The sequence below is a fragment of the Poromitra crassiceps genome (assembly GCF_964638095.1).
Source record: "Poromitra crassiceps genome assembly, chromosome: 5".
Lineage (NCBI taxonomy): Eukaryota > Metazoa > Chordata > Actinopteri > Beryciformes > Melamphaidae > Poromitra > Poromitra crassiceps.
This window is the reverse complement of record NC_139642.1, coordinates 53,989,784-54,009,408: the sequence shown is the minus strand read 5'-3', so window position 1 is coordinate 54,009,408 and position 19,625 is coordinate 53,989,784. Positions and strand designations below refer to the sequence as shown.

General features: G+C 41.6%; 4 protein-coding genes and 1 pseudogene across 5 annotated transcripts in view; 4 read left to right on the top strand and 1 right to left on the bottom strand.

The window, feature by feature from the left end:
* The window catches only part of kbtbd3 (kelch repeat and BTB (POZ) domain containing 3), a gene marked incomplete at both ends in the record, with an annotated part of 66,308 nt that overhangs the window by 36,533 nt on the left and 10,150 nt on the right, over positions 1-19,625 (bottom strand). The window lies entirely within an intron of this gene.
* LOC310777385 (tripartite motif-containing protein 16-like) lies at positions 2,226-3,906 on the top strand (annotated as a pseudogene). The gene has a single exon. The product of its transcript is annotated as a tripartite motif-containing protein 16-like (transcript).
* On the top strand, positions 6,236-10,544 carry LOC310777384 (E3 ubiquitin-protein ligase TRIM47-like; the record flags this gene model as incomplete). Its single annotated transcript, XM_083637714.1, has 4 exons — positions 6,236-6,793; positions 6,905-7,237; positions 7,439-7,568; positions 10,531-10,544. The coding sequence occupies 4 exons, from the start codon at positions 6,236-6,238 to the stop codon at positions 10,542-10,544; spliced, it is 1,035 nt and encodes a 344-aa protein (XP_083493840.1).
* Positions 10,729-12,408, top strand: LOC310777383 (E3 ubiquitin/ISG15 ligase TRIM25-like; the record flags this gene model as incomplete). The annotated part of the gene is made up of 1 exon (XM_083637713.1): positions 10,729-12,408. One exon carries the CDS (start codon positions 10,729-10,731, stop codon positions 12,406-12,408), a length of 1,680 nt encoding a protein of 559 aa, XP_083493839.1.
* On the top strand, positions 14,393-16,060 carry LOC310777382 (tripartite motif-containing protein 16-like; the record flags this gene model as incomplete). The annotated part of the gene is made up of 1 exon (XM_083637712.1): positions 14,393-16,060. One exon carries the CDS (start codon positions 14,393-14,395, stop codon positions 16,058-16,060), a length of 1,668 nt encoding a protein of 555 aa, XP_083493838.1.

Below are 19,625 nucleotides of genomic sequence, written 5' to 3'. Positions count from 1 at the left end.
AGCCTGATGAAGATCAGAGAGGTTGAAACACGTTGCGTTTTGTGCCCCTGTTTATCCTTGAAGATGCACATTGCTTGTTTAACTGTTTCAGTAGACATGTTCTTTACTTCGTAATTAAAATTTGTCTCCAAGTATCCAAGAAGCTAATTTTTTATCCTTTCTTATTTCCCCTTTATCTCATAGTTAAATAGTTGTTAATAGATTGATTTTGTTTCTGACACTTTGTAACTTTGTTAAGAAAAGTGCACTACAAATGTAATCATCATTATTTTAATTAATCAAAGCATTCATTGTTTCCCATCACAGTGCGTACATACTGGTTTAACAGATTGATTATGTGGATGAAGTGAATATATAGATGGAAAGATTGAACAAGAGTGCTATACCAGATTTTAGTGATTGGATGTGTGAACAAAATGAATGTTTATAAAAATGAATAAAGTTTTTCCCAAAGATTTAATGAAGTATTTGTGTGTGTATTCATTCCAGGAAGTCTATCAAAGCTGAAAATGTGAAGGTATTATGTATTAGCAGATTTGATTTCACTCACTTTTCAGTGTAATTTACTTAATTGCTTTGATTTATTTCATTTAATTGCCCTGATAATTGCTTAAACAAAGATATAATTTGATTTTTAATCTTTGTGTTGTCTTTCTGAGCTTAACAGAAGTTTCTTTCTTTTTTCTTTCTTTCTTCCTTCCTTCAATTAAATTTGATGACTTCTCCTGCAGTGATACAATTATAAAAGTGATATATTTAACTTTTTATATTGTAATAAAAGCTGTATACCAACAGGGTACAAATATTGTCTTTGTGTAATTTTTGACCTGACAATTATTAAATCAATTACAGACTAATTCAAATTTCATAACAAAAAGGTTAATGATTTGTAGTAACTAGGAACGCAATATTTTTCTCACAAGAATAGTGAGAGGTTGGGTCATAATGTTATAAAGGTGTTTCAATAATATTCATTGTTCGTGAAACCATGACTTTGATCACCAGTGTAGCCTACAAATGTTAAGATAGTCTAGTTTCTACAGGTAAACAATTGTAACGGTGGGCAGTGGGTAGAGCTGTGCAGTAAGTAAACCTCACTCTAGATGCTCTAGTGACAGATGCTAGCGCTCAAAGGCTTTAGCCTCCTTGCTAGAGCATCCATCTCCCATGCTGGAGGTTCCTGGTTCGATCCCCAGCTGCAGGAGGACTACATAACGCAGGTTACACAAGGTTCTGTTTTCTCTCACCTGAACCTCGTCAGTGATCTCGTCTGGGGAATAGTCTCCATATATATATATATATATATACTGGTGCATCTCTGAACTAAAGACATTAGCTTTCTGCAGGATCTTTGTAAATGTTTGATACATGACATTCCTGTAAACCTTCAGTGCCTCATGTCACTATGATTTCACTACCCAGAAGTTAGCCCAATGGCAAAATGCATCATGAGTTGAGAAAATGGACATTAAGAAAGATTAAAAACTCCTTTTCCCCTATGGTTATTTTGTTAAATAGTTGGCATAGTTGTATGGTGCAAGTCTCACACATCCAGGTCACTAGAGGGCGTCTTGCACCTGAGGAATGATAGCAAAACAGAGACAAGCGCCACACAACAATAAAGCCTGTGGTGACAGTGAGAAAAAGCAGGTGATCAAATGTCTGTATAGTGGATCTATTAGGATGTCCTTGATGTAATAAAAAAAAAGTTCAGACACCCCTGATCTAATTTTACTGCAGGAAAAATAAACATACAAGTTACAACACCCAGAATTCTCAGCAACACCGCATGTGAGCAGTTGGATACAGACAAAGGCATTGAGAACTTCTTATGGTGTCTCCAGATCTACATCAATCCCTGCTGCCTCCACTTTTATTTGTCATAATCCTCACTTCATATTGTAAACGAGGGCTAAGCACACACTGTAAACCGCTCCTCTTCCTGGAATGAACCCCTCCCTCTTCTTCCTGGTCTCAAGTCCAGCCAGTTAGATTCTGTTCAGATATTTCCTTGTTCCTCCCCTTTCACGGATCTGACAGTTTAAAGATGGGTGTGAACAACATGCTGTGAAGTGCAAGAGCTAACAAGCACATTCATTACAGATCAGGAAATTAACATGGAGAGAAGGAACAGCAGAGGTTTGGTTTGGATCAGAGTCCAACTATTATCTGTTCAGATGAAATGAAATTTAACTATCTGCCATTCACTGTCAGTGAGAAGTGAAATGGCGCAGCAAGGAATTCAGCTGGACGAGGCAAAATTCTGCTGTTCGATCTGTCTGGATCTACTGACGGATCCGGTGACTATTCCCTGTGGGCACAGCTACTGCATGAGCTGTATTAAAGGCCACTGGGATGAGGAAGATCAGAAGAAAATCCACAGCTGCCCCCAGTGCAGACAGACCTTCACACCAAGGCCTGCCCTGGTGAAAAACACCATGTTAGCAGAGTTGGTGGAGGAACTGAGGAAGACAGGACTCCAAGCTGCTCCTTCTGATCTCTGCTATGCTGGACCTGAAGATGTGTCCTGTGATTTCTGCACTGGGAGAAAGCTGAAAGCCCTCAAGTCCTGCCTGTTCTGTCTGGCCTCTTACTGCGAGCAGCACCTCCAGCCTCACTATGAATCCTCTACTTTTAAAAAACACAAGCTGGTCGAGCCCTCACACAAGCTTCAGGAGAGGATCTGCTCTCATCATGACGAGGTGAAGAAGATGTTCTGTCGTACTGATGAGCAGTGTATCTGTTATCTCTGCTCCGTGGAGGAACATAAAGGCCACAACACGGTCTCAGCTGCAGCAGAAAGGGCCGAGAGGCAGAAAGGGCTCGGGGTGAGGCGGCAAAAAATCCAGCAGACAATCAAGGACAGAGAGAAAGACGTGAAGGTGCTTCATCAGGAGGTGGGGGCTATCAATCTCTCTGCTGATAAAGCAGTGGAGGACAGTGAAAAGATCTTCATGGAGCTTGTCCGTCTCATTGAGAAAAGAAGCTCTGAGGTGAAGGAGCGGATCAGATCCCAGCAGAAAGCGGAAGCGAGACGGGCTGAGGAGCTTCAGGAGAAGCTGAAGCAGGAGATCTCTGAGCTGAGGAGGAAAGACACCGAGGTGGAGAAGCTCTCACACACAGAGGATCACACACACTTCCTCCACAGTTACCCCTCGCTGTCATGTCTCAGTCAATCTACAGACTCACCCAGCATCAATATCCGTCCTCTGAGCTACTTTGAGGATGTGACTGCAGCTGTGTCAGAGGCCAGAGATAAACTACAGGACATTCTGACAGAGGAATGGCGTAAGATCTCATGGACAGTGACTCAAGTGGATGTTTTACTGCCACAACCACAGGCCAAGACCCGAGCTGAATTCTTACAATATGCACGGCAAATCACTCTGGATCCAAATACAGCACATGAACATCTGTTATTATCTGAGGGGAACAGAAAAGCAGAACTTACAGAAGTACAGTCATATTTTAGTCACCCAGACAGATTCACAGACAGGCTCCAGGTCCTAAGTAGAGCGGGTCTGACTGGGCGGTGCTACTGGGAGGTGGAGTGGAGTGGTGTGTGTGGAGCTTCAATAGCAGTCGCATATAAGGATATTAGTAGAACAGGGACGGAAAGTCAATTTGGATACAGTAACAAGTCTCGGGTATTCAATTATAGTAGTAACAGTGAATTCATATATGACAGTAAAAAAACATCCCCTTACAAAGCATGGTCCTCCGTCCTCCAGAATAGGAGTGTATCTGGATCACAAGGCAGGTATTCTGTCCTTCTACAGTGTCTCTGAAAGCTTCACTTGCATCTGCTATACGGTACCAGATGAGACCAGATTCACTCAGCCTGTCTATCCTGGATTTAGGCTTTCTGGTTTAGGAGCCACTGTGGAGATCTGTCAGCTCCAATAGACAGGAGTTATTAAAACTCATTGCTGTGGAGAGAAGCTAGGCATATGTGCTGTAGCCTATTGTATTTTTAATTTTATATTTTTTATAGTTTTCATTTGCAGGTTAAACTGTCAGCTGAGCTCTGTTATTGAAGCTTTGGCTAAAGGCCTGGATTTTACAATGATGTTTTGAAATAAATGTTTAAAAATCGATTGTGTGTTAAAAGCTTGTGTTACGTTTTCATTGGCGTTAATACATTAATAATTAATTTCAATGTCCGCTATCAAGAGCAATTCAGTTGGTTCATGAAATCGCTAAGCTGCGTGCCCAGCAATTTGTGGTGTGGGAGATTCCAGCTGTCAAAAGAAGAAAAAAGACTTGCTCCTGGCCAATCCCGGCGCTTGACTGCTGCGTAGGCGGGCACAGGGCATGGTTTTTGCGTAACCTATGTGCGATTCGAAATAACGCAAGAGAGAGAGAGAGAGAGAGAGAGAGAGAGAGAGAGAGAGAGACTCCCTCCCCCACTGATGCCCTACTGTCTATGCCCTGAACACAACTGGCTCTGCAACGGACATTATTCCACGGACACTTATCTTTGCTGCATATTTGTATTGCTCTAATTTATCCTATTTGTGTTCCACTGCATGGGCTTTATGGAGCCAGCACTAGAAGTAGAAGGCTTCCCTTTGTCAAAGCTAAATAGTCGTTAATAGGTTGATTTTGTTCCTGGCACTTTGTAACTTTGTTAAGAGAAGTACACTGTCTACAAATGTCATTATTATTTTAATCAATCAAAGCATTGATTCATTGTTTCCCTCCCAAAACTAACGCTGTATCACGGCAATCTTTTATGTATATCAATATCCCTCTGGAATAACCTGCCTTGTTAACTCTGCTGCATTTATAGTAAATCGGTTTAACAAACAAAAATTGTATCTAAGATTGTAATTTGCTGTGTTGTTTGTATGTTTTGTTTCGTTCATATTTCTGATTATTGCGTCTTTTTGTTGGTGGGTTTATAATCTACTCTGTTGAGTCTGTTGTTTTCCTTTTATTCTTAGTTTTAATTTAGTTTTCTGTTATTGTATAGTTTTTATTTGTGATTGTTCTTTGTATGTGTTTTTATGTGGATCCCAGGAAGAATAGCTGGTTGCTATGGCACCAGGTAATGGGGATCCTTAATCAAATCAAATCAAATCCTTCCACAGTGTGTAGGTACATACTGGTTTAACAGATTGATAATGTGGATGACGTGAATTAGATGGAACGAGTGAACAAGAGTCCTAAAACAGGTTTTAGTGATTGGACGTGTGAACAAAATGAATGTTTACAAAAATGAATAAAGTTTTTTCCAAAGATTGAATAAAGTATTTTGTGTCTATTCATTTAAGGGAGTCTATTAAAGCTGAAAATGTGAATGTATTATGTGTAGTATAACAGCAGATTTGATTTAACTCACTTGCCAGTTTAATTTACTTAATTGCATTGATTTATTTTATTTTATTGCCGTGATAATTGGTTGAAGAAAGATATATTTAGTTGACTAAGGCTTTGGATAAGGTATAATGGTATAGTTTTTTAATGTTTGTGTTGTCTTTGGGTCAAAAATGACCCGTTTCTGAGTTTAACTCTTTCTTTCTTTCTTTCTTTCTTTCTTTCTTTCTTTCTTTCTTTCTTTCTTTCTTTCTTCTATTAAGTTTTACGACTTCTCCTATGACATACAATTAGAAAAGTTACACATTTACCTTTTTATATTGTAATAAAGGGTGTACATCAACAGGGTACAAAGATCATCTATAGCCCTATTCGCACGGGATAAGTATTATCTGGGGACTTTACTGCTTCGGCTGCCCTGCCGTGCGGGCCGGTTGCCGTGGACACCTTGGTCTCTAGTGATTGGTTAGGGAAGACCGAAGCCCTCTGCCTGCTGGAGCTGGAATCTCTCGGTGCTCCTGGCTAACACACCAGTCTCATGGAATAACGGATTCAGGACTGCAATAAGAGATGAGATGGCTTGGAAGTGAGCGAGGATGTAGGACTGAAGTGGTAAATTCTGAAAATCTGTGTCTCCTCATAACCCCTCCCTCTTCTTCCTGGTATCAAGTCCAGCCAGTTAGATTCTGTTCAGATATTTCCTTGTTCCTCCCCTTTCACAGATCTGACAGTTTAAAGATGGGTGTGAACAACATGCTATAAAGTGACAAATCTGACAAGCCCATTCATTACAGATCAGGAAATGAACATGAAGAAAAGGAACAACAGAGGTTTGGTTTGGATCAGAGTCCAACTTGTATCTGTACAGATGAAATAAAACTTAACTATCTGCCATTCACTGTCAGTGAGAAGTGAAATGGAGCAGCAAGGAATTCAGCTGGACGAGGCAAAATTCTGCTGTTCGATCTGTCTGGATCTACTGGCGGATCCGGTGACTATTCCCTGTGGGCACAGCTACTGCATGAGCTGTATTAAAGACTGCTGGGATGAAGAAGATCAGAAGAAAATCCACAGCTGCCCCCAGTGCAGACAGACCTTCACACCAAGGCCTGCCCTGGTGAAGAATACCATGTTCGCAGAGTTGGTGGAGGAACTGAAGAAGACGGCACTCCAAGCTGCTCCTCCTGATCTCTGCTATGCTGGACCTGAAGATGTGTCCTGTGATTTCTGCACTGGGAGAAAACTGAAAGCCCTCAAGTCCTGCCTGTTCTGTCTGGCCTCTTACTGCGAGCAGCACCTCCAGCCTCACTATGAATCCTCTACCTTCAAAAAACACAAGCTGGTCGAGCCCTCACACAAGCTTCAGGAGAAGATTTGTTCAAGTCACGACGAGGTGAAGAAGATGTTCTGTCGTACTGATCAGCAGTGTATCTGTTATCTCTGCTCCGTGGATGAACATAAAGGCCACGACATAGTCTCAGCTGCAGCAGAAATGACTGAGAGGCAGAAAGAGCTCGGGGTGAGTCGGCAAAAGATCGAGCAGACAATCCAGGACAGAGAGAAAGACGTGAAGGTGCTTCATCAGGAGGTGGAGGCTATCAATCTCTCTGCTGATAAAGCAGTGGCGGACAGTGAAAAGATCTTCATGGAGCTGGTCCGTCTCATTGAGAAAAGAAGCTCTGATGTGAAGGAGCGTATCAGATATCAGCATAAAGCGGAAGCGAGTCGGGCTGAAGAACTTCAGGAGAAGCTGAAGCAGGAGATATTTGAGCTGAGGAGGGAAGACACTGAGCTGCAGCAGCTCTCACACACAGAGGACCACATCTACTTTCTACACACTTACCCCACGCTGTCACGTCCCAGTAAATCTACAGACTCACCCAGCATCGATATCCGTCCTCTGCGCTACTTTGAGGATGTGACTGCAGCTGTGTCAGAGGCCAGAGATAAACTACAGAACATTCTTACAGAAGAATGGCGTAAGATATCATGGACGGTGACTCAAGTGGATGTTTTACTGCCACAACCAGAGCCAAAGACCAGAGCTGAATTACTACAATATGCACGGCAAATCACACTGGATCCAGATACAGCACATGAACGTCTGTTATTATCTGAGGGGAACAGAAAGGCAGACCTTACAGAAGTACAGTCATATTCTAGTCACCCAGACAGGTTCACAGACAGGATCCAGGTCCTAAGTAGAGAGGGTCTGACTGGGCGGTGCTACTGGGAGGTGGAGTGGAGTGGTGTGTGTGGAGCTTCAATAGCAGTCGCATGTAAGGATATTAGCAGAACAGGGATGGAAAGTCAATTTGGATACAGTGACAAGTCTTGGGTATTCAGTAACAGTGAATTCATGTATAACAGTATCAAACATCCCTTCACATGCACTCCGTCCTCCAGAATAGGAGTGTATCTGGATCACAAGGCAGGTAGTCTGTCCTTCTACAGTGTCTCTGAAAGCTTCACTTGCATCTGCTATACGGTACCAGACGAGACCACATTCAACCAGCCTGTCTATCCTGGATTTAGGCTTTCTGGTTTAGGAGCCACTGTGGAGATCTGTCAGCTCCAATAGATGGGAGTTATTAAAGCTCATTGCTGTGGTTGTTTCTGCCCGGCACTTACCAGGGATCACCTGTCAATCAAACATTACCAGGGATTACCTGTCAATCAAACATTGTGGGTAGAACTGTGACGTCTTTTTTCTTGTATTTTATGTTGGTGAAGTTTGAGTTTCTCTTTTCTTTGTAAACCATGGTGGCTATCACTGCTCATGCTAACTCCCCAGTTCTTCTGTTTATTCCAAACAAACTGCACATGAAAAACACATCACTTCCTGTGCAGCAAATTTTTTTTTTTCACAGGGAAAAAAGCTTCCAGATATCAAATTAGAACAGCGAATGGAAAAGCATTATGTAAATCGGATATAAGTTGAATCATTATATAACAAGTTGTGATAGAGAGTACCCAAATAGACATTTATTCATATGAAAACATAAACTGTTGTGTGGCATATTCATATTGCTCTATTTTATTCTATTTCTGTTCCACTGCAGCTGTTCCAATGCAGCCAGCACTAGAAGTTTTCCCTTGATCATATTATATCATAATTGTTGCGTCACACCCTTCTTCCGTGTGCCACGTCAACTCACCTATGCCACGTACAGTATGCCCTTTGATACAGGTGTGGCAGTCCTCACTCAGCCTATACAGCCTGATGAAGACCAGAGAGGTTGAAATACGTTGCGTGTTGTGCCCCTGTTTATCCTTGAAGATGCACATTGTTTGTTTAACTGTTTCAGTAGAGCTGTTCTTTACTTCGTAATTAAAATTTGTCTCTAAGTATCCAAGAAGCTCCTTTTTATCCTTTCTTATTCCCCTTTATCATAGCGCAATAGTTGTTAATAGATTGATTTTGTTTTTGACACTTTGTAACTTTGTTAAGAAAAGTGCACTACAAATGTAATCATTCATATTTTAATTAATCTAATCAAATGAAAAAAATCATTGTTTCCCGTCAGTGCGTACATACTGGTTTAACAGATTGATTATGTGGATGAAGTGAATATATAGATGGAAAGATTGAACAAGGGTGCTATACCAGATTTTAGTGATTGGATGTGTGAACAAAATGAATGTTTACAAACATGAATAAAGTTTTTACCAAAGATTGAATTCAGTATTTTGTGTGTATTCATTCTAGGAAGTCTATGAAAGCTGAAAATGTGAAGGTAATATGTATTAGCAGATTTAATTTCACTCACTTGTCAGTTAAATTTACTTAATTGCTTTGATTTATTTCATTTAATTGCCCTGATAATTGGTTAAACAAAGATATAAATTGATTTTTAATCTTTGTGTTAACATAACAGAACTTTCTTTCTTTCTTCAATTAAATTTGATGACTTCTCCTGCAGTGATACAATTATAAAAGTGATACATTTAACTTTTTATATTGTAATAGAAGCACACCAACAGGATACACATATTGTCTTCGTGTCATTTTTGACCTGACAATTATTAAATCAATTACAGACTAATTCAAATTTCATAAGAAAACGGTAAATGATTTGTACAGTTTTTTCTCACAGGAATAGTCAGAGGTGGGGTCATAATGTTATAAAGGTGTTTCAGTAATATTCATTGTTTGTGAAACCATGACTTCGATCACCAGTTTAGCCTACAAATGTTAAGATAGTTTCGTTTCTACGGATAAACAATTGTAACGGTGGCCAGTGGGTAGAGATGTACAGTAAGTAAACCTCACTCTAGATGCTCTAGCGACAGATGCTAGAGCTCAAGGGCTTTAGCATCCTTGCTAGAGCATCCTTGCTAGAGCATCCATCTCCCATGCTGGAGGTTCCTGGTTTGATCCCCAGCTACAGGAGGACTACACAACACAGGTTACACAAGGTTATGTTTTCTCTCACCTGAACCTCGTCAGTGATCTCGTCTGGGGAATAGTCTCCATATATATATATATACTGGCGCATCTCTGAACTAAAGACATTAGCTTTCTGCAGGATCTTTGTAAATGTTTGATACATGACATTCCTATAAACCTTCAGTGCCTCATGTCACTATGATTTCACTACCCAGAAGTTAGCCCAATGGCAAAATGCATCATGGGTTGAGAAAATGACATTAAGAAAGATTCAAAACCCCTTTTCCCCCTATGGTTATTTTGTTAAAGTTAGTTGTATGGTGCAAGTCTGACACATGCAGGTCACTAGAGGGCGTCTTGCGCCTGAGGAATGATAGCAAAACAGAGACAAGCACCACACAACAATAAAGCCTGTGGTGACAGTGTGAAGAAGCAGGTAATCAAATGTCTGTTGTCTAAAGTGGATCTATTTGGGTGCACTTGATGTAATAAAAAAAAGTTCAGACACCCCTGATCTAACTTTACTGCAGGAAAAATAAACATACAAGTTACAACAGTCAGAATTCTCAGCAACACCGCATGTGAGCAGTTGGATACAGACAAAGGCATTGAGAACTTCTTATGGTGTCTCCAGATCTACGTCAATCCCTGCTGCCTCCACTTTTATTTGTCATAATCTTCACTTCGTATTTTAGATGAGGGCTAAACACACACTGTAAACCGCTCCTCTTCCTGGAATGAACCCCTCCCTCTTCTTCCTGGTCTCAAGTCCAGCCAGTTAGATTCTGTTCAGATATTTCCTTGTTCCTCCCCTTTCACAGATCTGACAGTTTAAAGATGGGCGTGAACAACATGCTGGGAAGTGCAAGAGCTGACAAGCACATTCATTATAGATCAGGAAATTAACATGGAGAGAAGGAACAGCAGAGGTTTGGTTTGGATCAGAGTCCAACTCTTATCTGTTCAGATGAAATGAAACTTATGTAACTATCTGCCATTCACTGTCAGTGAGAAGTGAAATGGCGCAGCAAGGAATTCAGCTGGACGAGGCAAAATTCTGCTGTTCGATCTGTCTGGATCTACTGACGGATCCGGTGACTATTCCCTGTGGGCACAGCTACTGCATGAGCTGTATTAAAGGCCACTGGGATGAGGAAGATCAGAAGAAAATCCACAGCTGCCCCCAGTGCAGACAGACCTTCACACCAAGGCCTGCCCTGGTGAAAAATACCATGTTAGCAGAGTTGGTGGAGGAACTGAAGAAGACAGGACTCCAAGCTGCTCCTCCTGATCTCTGCTATGCTGGACCTGAAGACGTGGCCTGTGATTTCTGCACTGGGAGAAAGCTGAAAGCCCTCAAGTCCTGCTTGTTCTGTCTGGCCTCTTACTGCGAGCAGCACCTCCAGCCTCACTATAAATCCTCTACCTTCAAAAAACACAAGCTGGTCGACCCCTCCAACAAGCTTCAGGAGAGGATCTGCTCTCATCATGACGAGGTGAAGAAGATGTTCTGTCGTACTGATGAGCAGTGTATCTGTTATCTCTGCTCCGTGGAGGAACATAAAGGCCACAACACGGTCTCAGCTGCAGCAGAAAGGGCAGAGAGGCAGAAAGAGCTCGGGGTGAGGCGGCAAAAAATCCAGCAGACAATCCAGGACAGAGAGAAGGATGTGAAGGTGCTTCATCAGGAGGTGGGGGCTATCAATCGCTCTGCTGATAAAACAGTGGAGGCCAGTGAAAAGATCTTCACAGAGCTGGTCCGTCTCATTGAGAAAAATAGCTCTGATGTGAAGGAGCGTATCAGATCTCAGCAGAAAGCGGAAGTGAGTCGGGCTGAGGAGCTTCAGGAGAAGCTGAAGCAGGAGATCACTGAGCTGAGAAGGAAAGACGCTGAGCTGAAGCAGCTCTCACACACAGAGGATCACACACACTTCCTCCACACTTACCCCTCGCTGTCACGTCTCAGTCAATCTACAGACTCACCCAGCATCAATATCCGTCCTCTGCGCTACTTTGAGGATGTGACTGCAGCTGTGTCAGAGGCCAGAGATAAACTACAGGACATTCTGACAGAGGAATGCCGTGAGATCTCATGGACAGTGACTCAAGTGGATGTTTTACTGCCACAACCACAGCCCAAGACCCGAGCTGAATGCTTACACTATGCACGGCAAATCACACTGGATCCAAATACAGCACATGCACGTCTGTTATTATCTGAGGAGAACAGAAAGGCAGAACTTACAGAAGTACAGTCATATTTTAGTCACCCAGACAGATTCACAGACAGGCTCCAGGTCCTAAGTAGAGAGGGTCTGACTGGGCGGTGCTACTGGGAGATGGAGGGGATTGGTGTGTGTAGAGCTTCAATAGCAGTCGCATATAAGGATATTAGCAGAACAGGGATGGAAAGTCAGTTTGGATACAGTGACAAGTCTTGGGCATTGAATTATAGTATTAACAGTGAATTCATACATAACAATATAAAACAGCCCATTCCAAGGCAAAGTCCTCTGTCCTCCAGAATAGGAGTGTATCTGGATCACAAGGCAGGTATTCTGTCCTTCTACAGTGTCTCTGAAACCTTCGCTTGCCTCTGCTATACCGTACCAAACCAGTCCAGATTCACTGAGCCTGTCTATCCTGGATTTAGGCCTTCTGGTTTAGGAGCCATTGTTAAGATCTGTCAGCTCCAATAGACAGGAGTTATTAAAGCTCATTGCTGTGGTTGTTTCTGCCCGGCACTCTCCAGGGATCACATGTCAATCAGGTGTGTGTGTGTGTGTGTGAGAGAGAGAGAGAGAGAGAGAGAGAGAGAGAGAGAGAGAGAGAGAGAGAGAGAGACACTCCCTCCCCCACTGATGCCCCTGAGCACAACTGGCTCTGCAACGGACATTATTCCACGGACACTTATCTTTGCTGCATATTTGTATTGCTCTAATTTATCCTATTTGTGTTCCACTGCATGGGCTTTATGGAGCCAGCACTAGAAGTAGAAGACTTCCCTTTATCAAAGCTAAATAGTCGTTAATAGGTTGATTTTATTCCTGGCACTTTGTAACTTTCTTAAGAAAAGTACACTGTCTACAAATGTCATTATTATTTTAATCAATCAAAGCATTGATTCATTGTTTCCCTCCCAAAACTAATGCTGTACCACGGCAATCTTTTATGTATATCAATATCCCTCTGGAATAACCTGCCTTGTTAACTCTGCTGCATTTATAGTAAATCGGTTTAACAAACAAAAATTGTATCTAAGATTGTAATTTGCTGTGTTGTTTGTATGTTTTGTTTTGTTCATATTTCTGATTATTGCGTCTTTTTGTTGGTGGGTTTATAATCTACTGTGTTGAGTCTGTTGTTTTCCTTTTATTCTTAGTTATAATTTAGTTTTCTGTTATTGTATAGTTTTTATTTGTGATTGTTCTTTGTATGTGTTTTTATGTGGATCCCAGGAAGAATAGCTGGTTGCTATGGCACCAGGTAATGGGGATCCTTAATCAAATCAAATCAAATCCTTCCACAGTGTGTTGGTACATAGTGGTTTAACAGATTGATAATGTGGATGAAGTGAATTAGATGGAACCATTGAACAAAAGTCTTATAACAGGTTTTAGTGATTGGATGTGTGAACAAAATGAATGTTTACAAAAATGAATAAAGTTTTTTCCAAAGATTGAATAAAGTATTTTGTGTGTATTCATTCAAGGGAGTCTATGAAAGCTGAAAATGTGAATGTATTATGTGTAGTATAACAGCAGATTTGATTTAACTCACTTGCCAGTTTAATTTACTTAATTGCATTGATTTATTTTATTTTATTGCCCTGATAATTGGTTGAAGAAAGATATATTTAGTTGACTAAGGCTTTGGATAAGGTATAATGGTATAGTTTTTTAATGTTTGTGTTGTCTTTGGGTCAAAAATTACCCGTTTCAGAGTTTAACTCTTTCTTTCTTTCTTTCTTTCTTTCTTTCTTTCTTTCTTTCTTTCTTTCTTTCTTTCTTTCTTTCTTTCTTTCTTCTATTAAGTTTTACGACTTCTCCTATGACATACAATTAGAAAAGTTACACATTTACCTTTTTATATTGTAATAAAGGCTGTACAGCAACAGGGTACAAAGATCATCTATAGCCCTATTCGCACGGGATAAGTATTATCTGGGGACCTCTTAATGCTTCGGCTGCCCTGCCGTGCGGGCCGGTTGCCGTGGACACCTTGGTCTCTAGTGATTGGTTAGGGAAGACCGAAGCCCTCTGCCTGCTGGAGCTGGAATCTCTCTGTGCTCCTGGCTAACACACCAGTCTCATGGAATAACGGATTCAGGACCGCAATAAGAGATGAGATGGCTTGGAAGTGAGCGAGGATGTAGGACTGAAGTGGTAAGTTCTGAAAATCTGTGTCTCCTCATAACCTCTCTTCTTCCTGGTTTCAAGTCCAGCCAGTTAGATTCTGTTCAGATATTTCCTTGTTCGTCCCCTTTCACAGATCTGCCAGTTTAAAGATGGGTGTAAACAACATGCTGTAAAGTGACATCTGATAAGCTCATTCATTACAGATCAGTAAATGAACATGAAGAAAATGAACAACAGAGGTTTGGTTTGGATCAGAGTCCAACTCTTATCTCTTCAGATGAAATAAAACTTAACTATCTGCCATTCACTGTCAGTGAGAAGTGAAATGGCGCAGCAAGGAATTCAGCTGGATGAGGCAAAATTCTGCTGTTCGATCTGTCTGGATCTACTGACGGATCCGGTGACTATTCCCTGTGGGCACAGCTACTGCATGAGCTGTATTAAAGCCCACTGGGATGAAGAAGATCAGAAGAAAATCCACAGCTGCCCCCAGTGCAGACAGACCTTCACACCAAGGCCTGACCTGGTGAAAAATACCATGTTCGCAGAGTTGGTGGAGGAACTGAAGAAGACGGGACTCCAAGCTGCATCTCCTGATCTCTGCTATGCCGGACCTGAAGATGTGTCCTGTGATTTCTGCACTGGGAGAAAGCTGAAAGCCCTCAAGTCCTGCCTGTTCTGTCTGGCATCTTACTGCAAGCAGCACCTCCAGCCTCACTATGAATCCTCTACCTTTAAAAAACACAAGCTGGTCGAGCCCTCACACAAGCTTCAGGAGAAGATTTGTTCAAGTCATGACGAGGTGAAGAAGATGTTCTGTCGTACTGATCAGCAGTGTATCTGTTATCTCTGCTCCGTGGATGAACATAAAGGCCATGACATAGTCTCAGCTGCAGCAGAAATGACTGAGAGGCAGAAAGAGCTTGGGGTGAGTCGGCAAAAAATCGAGCAGACAATCCAGGACAGAGAGAAAAACGTGAAGGTGCTTCATCAGGAGGTGGAGGCTATCAATCTCTCTGCTGATAAAGCAGTGGAGGACAGCGAGAAGATATTAACAGAGCTGGTCCATCTCATTGAGAAGAGAAGCTCTGATGTGAAGGAGCGGATCAGATCTCAGCAGAAAGCGGAAGTGAGTCGGGCTGAAGAACTTCAGGAGAAGCTGAAGCAGGAGATCACTGAGCTGAGGAGGGAAGACACTGAGCTGGAGCAGCTCTCACACACAGAGGATCACATCTACTTTCTACACACCTACCCCACGCTGTCACGTCCCAGTAAATCTACAGACTCACCCAGCATCGATATCCGTCCTCTGCGCTACTTTGAGGATGTGACTGCAGCTGTGTCAGAGGCCAGAGATAAACTACAGGACATTCTTACAGAGGAATGGCGTGAGATCTCATGGACAGTGACTCAAGTGGATGTTTTACTGCCACAACCAGAGCCCGAGACCAGAGCTGAATGCTTACACTATGCACGGCAAATCACACTGGATCCAAATACAGCACATGCACGTCTGTTATTATCTGAGGGGAACAGAAAGGCAGAACTTACAGAAGTACAGTCATATTCTAGTCACCCAGACAGGTTCACAGACAGGCTCCAGGTCCTAAGTAGAGAGGGTCTGACTGGGCGGTGTTACTGGGAGGTGAAGTGGAGTGGTGTGAGTGGAGGTTCAATAGCAGTTGCATATAAGGATATTAGCAGAACAGGGGTGGAAAGTCAATTTGGATACAGTGACAAGTCTTGGGTATTCAGTAACAGTGAATTCATGCACAACAGTATCAAACATCCCTTCACATGCACTCCGACCTCCAGAATAGGAATGTATCTGGATCACAAGGCAGGTATTCTGTCCTTCTACAGTGTCTCTGAAAGCTTCACCTTCCTCACGAGCTGCAAATGGCAGTCCAGAGTCACTGTCACTGAGCCTGTCTATCCTGGATTTAGGCTTTCTGGTTCAGCAACCACTGTGGAGATCTGTCAGCTCCAATAGATGGGAGTTATTAAAGCTCATTGCTGTGGTTGTTTCTGCCCGGCACTTACCAGGGATCACCTGTCAATCAAACATTACCAGGGATCACCTGTCAATCAAACATTGTGAGTAGAACTGTGACATCTTTTTTCTTGTATTTTATGTTGGTGAAGTTTGAGTTTCTCTTTTCTTTGTAAACCATGGTGGCTATCACTGCTCATGCTAACTCCCCAGTTATTCTGTTTATTCCAAACAAACTGGACATGAAAAACACATCACTTCCTGTGCAGCAAATTTTATTTTTTTCACAGGGAAAAAAGCTTCCAGATATCAAATTAGAACAGCGAATGGAAAAGCGTTATGTATATCAGATATAAGTTGAATCATTGTAGAACAAGTTGTGATAGAGAGTACTTAAATAGACATTTATTTATATGAAAACATAAACTGTTGTGTGGCATATTCGTATTGCTCTATTTTATTCTATTTCTGTTCCACTGCAGCTGTTCCAATGCAGCCAGCACTAGAAGTTTTCCCTTGATCATATTATATCATAATTGTTGCGTCACACCCTTCTTCCGTGTGCCACGTCAACTCACCTATGCCACGTACAGTATGCCCTTTGATACAGGTGTGGCAGTCCTCACTCAGCCTATACAGCCTGATGAAGACCAGAGAGGTTGAAATACGTTGCGTGTTGTGCCCCTGTTTATCCTTGAAGATGCACATTGTTTGTTTAACTGTTTCAGTAGTCATGTCCTTTACTTCATAATTAAAATGTGTCTCTAAGTATCCAAGAAGCTCCTTTTTATCCTATTTCCCATTTATCATAGCTCAATAGTTGTTAATAGATTGATTTTGTTTTTGACACTTTGTAACTTTGTTAAGAAAAGTGCACTACAAATGTAATCATTCATATTTTAATTAATCTAATCAAATGAAAAAAATCATTGTTTCCCGTCAGTGCATACATACTGGTTTAACAGATTGATTATGTGGATGAAGTGAATATATAGATGGAAAGATTGAACAAGAGTGCTATACCAGATTTTAGTGATTGGATGTGTGAACAAAATTAATGTTTACAAACACGAATAAAGTTTTTCCCAAAGACTGAATGAAGTATTTTGTGTGTATTCATTCTAGGAAGTCTATGAAAGCTGAAAATGTGAAGATAATATGTATTAGCAGATTTAATTTCACTCACTTGTCAGTTGAATTTACTTAATTGCTTTATTTCATTAAATTGCCCTGATAATTGGTTAAACAAAGATATAATTAGATTTTTAATCTTTGTGTTGTCTTTCTGAGCTTAACAGAACTTTCTTTCTTTCTTTCTTTCTTTCTTTCTTTCTTTCTTTCTTTCTTTCTTTCTTTCTTCAATTAAATCTGATGACTTCTCCTGCAGTGATACAATTATAAAAGTGATACATTTAACTTTTTGTATTGTAATAAAAACTGTACACCAACAGGGTACGAAGATTGTCTTTGTGTCATTTTTGACCTGACAATTATTAAATCAATTACAGACTAATTCAAATTTCACAACAAAAAGGTAAATGATTTGTACAGTAGTAACTAGGAACGCAATATTTTTCTCACAAGAATAGTCAGAGGTTGGGTCATAATGTTATAAAGGTGTTTCAGTAACATTCATTGTTTGTGAAACCATGACTTCGATCACCAGTGTAGCCTACAAATGTTAAGATAGTTTAGTTTCTACGGATAAACAATTGTAACGGTGGCCAGTGTGTAGAGCTGTGCAGTAAGTAAACCTCAGTCTAGATGCTCTAGCGACAGATGCTAGAGCTCAAGGGCTTTAGCCTCCTTGCTAGAGCATCCATCTCCCATGCTGGAGGTTCCTGGTTTGATCCCCAGCTGTGGGAGGACTACACAACGCAGGTTAAACAAGGTTCTGCTTTCTCTCACCTGAACCTCGTCAGTGATCTCATCTGGGGAATAGTCTCCATATATATCCATATATATAAATATACTGGCGCATCTCTGAACTAAAGACATTAGCTTTCTGCAGGATCTTTGTAAATGTTTGATACATGACATTCCTGTAAACCTTCACTGCCCCATGTCACTATGATTGCACTACCCAGAAGTTAGCCCAATGGCAAAATGCATCATGGGTTGAGAAAATGGACATTAACACGTTCACTGCCACTGACGTATTAATACGTCAAAAAAAATCCAGCGGTTCACTGCCATTGACGTATTAATACGTCAAAAAAATCATTTTTTTTTTTTTGACGGTGCTACGTGGATCAATGCCCCCCGCGTCTCCTATGGAGATATTGGAAGTATTGAATGTGTATAATCTATTTTACCGACCAGCTAGGTGGCGACGGTCCTCTCCCGACAGAGAGAAAGTCAACCAAAAGCAGCCGCCTCCCGCGGCTGCTTCCTCCATTCTCAAGGAAATGGCTTGGCGATTTTACAGTCAGAAACGAACGAGCCTCATTCTCATACTGTAGGCGGGGACGCTTTCGCGCTGCTGCGGTGGGGGGTTCCAGAAATGGACTGGGTGGGCAGCATAAAGCCTAGAGTCGCACGGGGCTTCATCGGGGCTCTCAAACCCAAGAGACGAGTGAGACCTATCCACACTCGCTGCCAGGGAGGGAGGCTGCTCAAACTCGCTGCCAGGGAGGGAGGCTGCTCAAACTCGCAGCAGCAGCAGCAGCAGCAGAGCACTCGCTTGTGAGAAACGCAGGCTGAAAGCCACTAGACACGCCCACGGAGGGAGGAGTTGAAGGAGAGGGCGTTCGGAACTATATTGTTTGGATGTCTGATCTCTCACTGATGCCAAAAATAAATGGTTAAAGTGACTGTTCTGCCTGTTTGATTGAATTTCACAAAACTGCGATTATCTCAGCTTTCACTCTCAGACGCTAAAACCATGCTGTACTCAACGGCTAATATCTACATAACTACTAACTCTACAAACTAACTCTTTTAGACAGAGAAAGCACACATTCTATTAGTACTTTTGTGAACTTTGTGTTGACAAACTCCAAGCAGAAAAGAATCCTCGGCTCTTGTAAAATGAGCCAGAATCCTCAAAAAAACGGCTTGGCAAAAGCTACCTACAGCAAAAAAAAAACGGCTGGCAGTCAATGTGTTAAGAAAGATTCAAAACCCCTTTTCCCCCTATGGTTATTTTGTTAAAGTTAGTTGTATGGTGCAAGTCTGACACATCCAGGTCACTAGAGGGCGTCTTGCGCCTGAGGAATGATAGCAAAACAGAGACAAGCGCCACACAACAATAAAGCCTGTGGTGACAGTGTGAAGAAGCAGGTGATCAAATGTCTGTAGTCTAAAGTCGATCTATTAGGGTGTCCTTAATGTAATAAAAAAAGTTCAGACACCCCTGATCTAACTTTACTGCAGGAAAAATAAACATACAAGTTACAACACCCATAATTTTCAGCAACACCACATGTGAGCAGTTCGATACAGACAAAGACATTGAGAACTTCTTATGGTGTCTCCAGATCTACATCAATCCCTGCTGCCTCCACTTTTATTTGTCATAATCTTCACTTCCTATTGTAGACGAGGGCTAAACACACACTGTAAA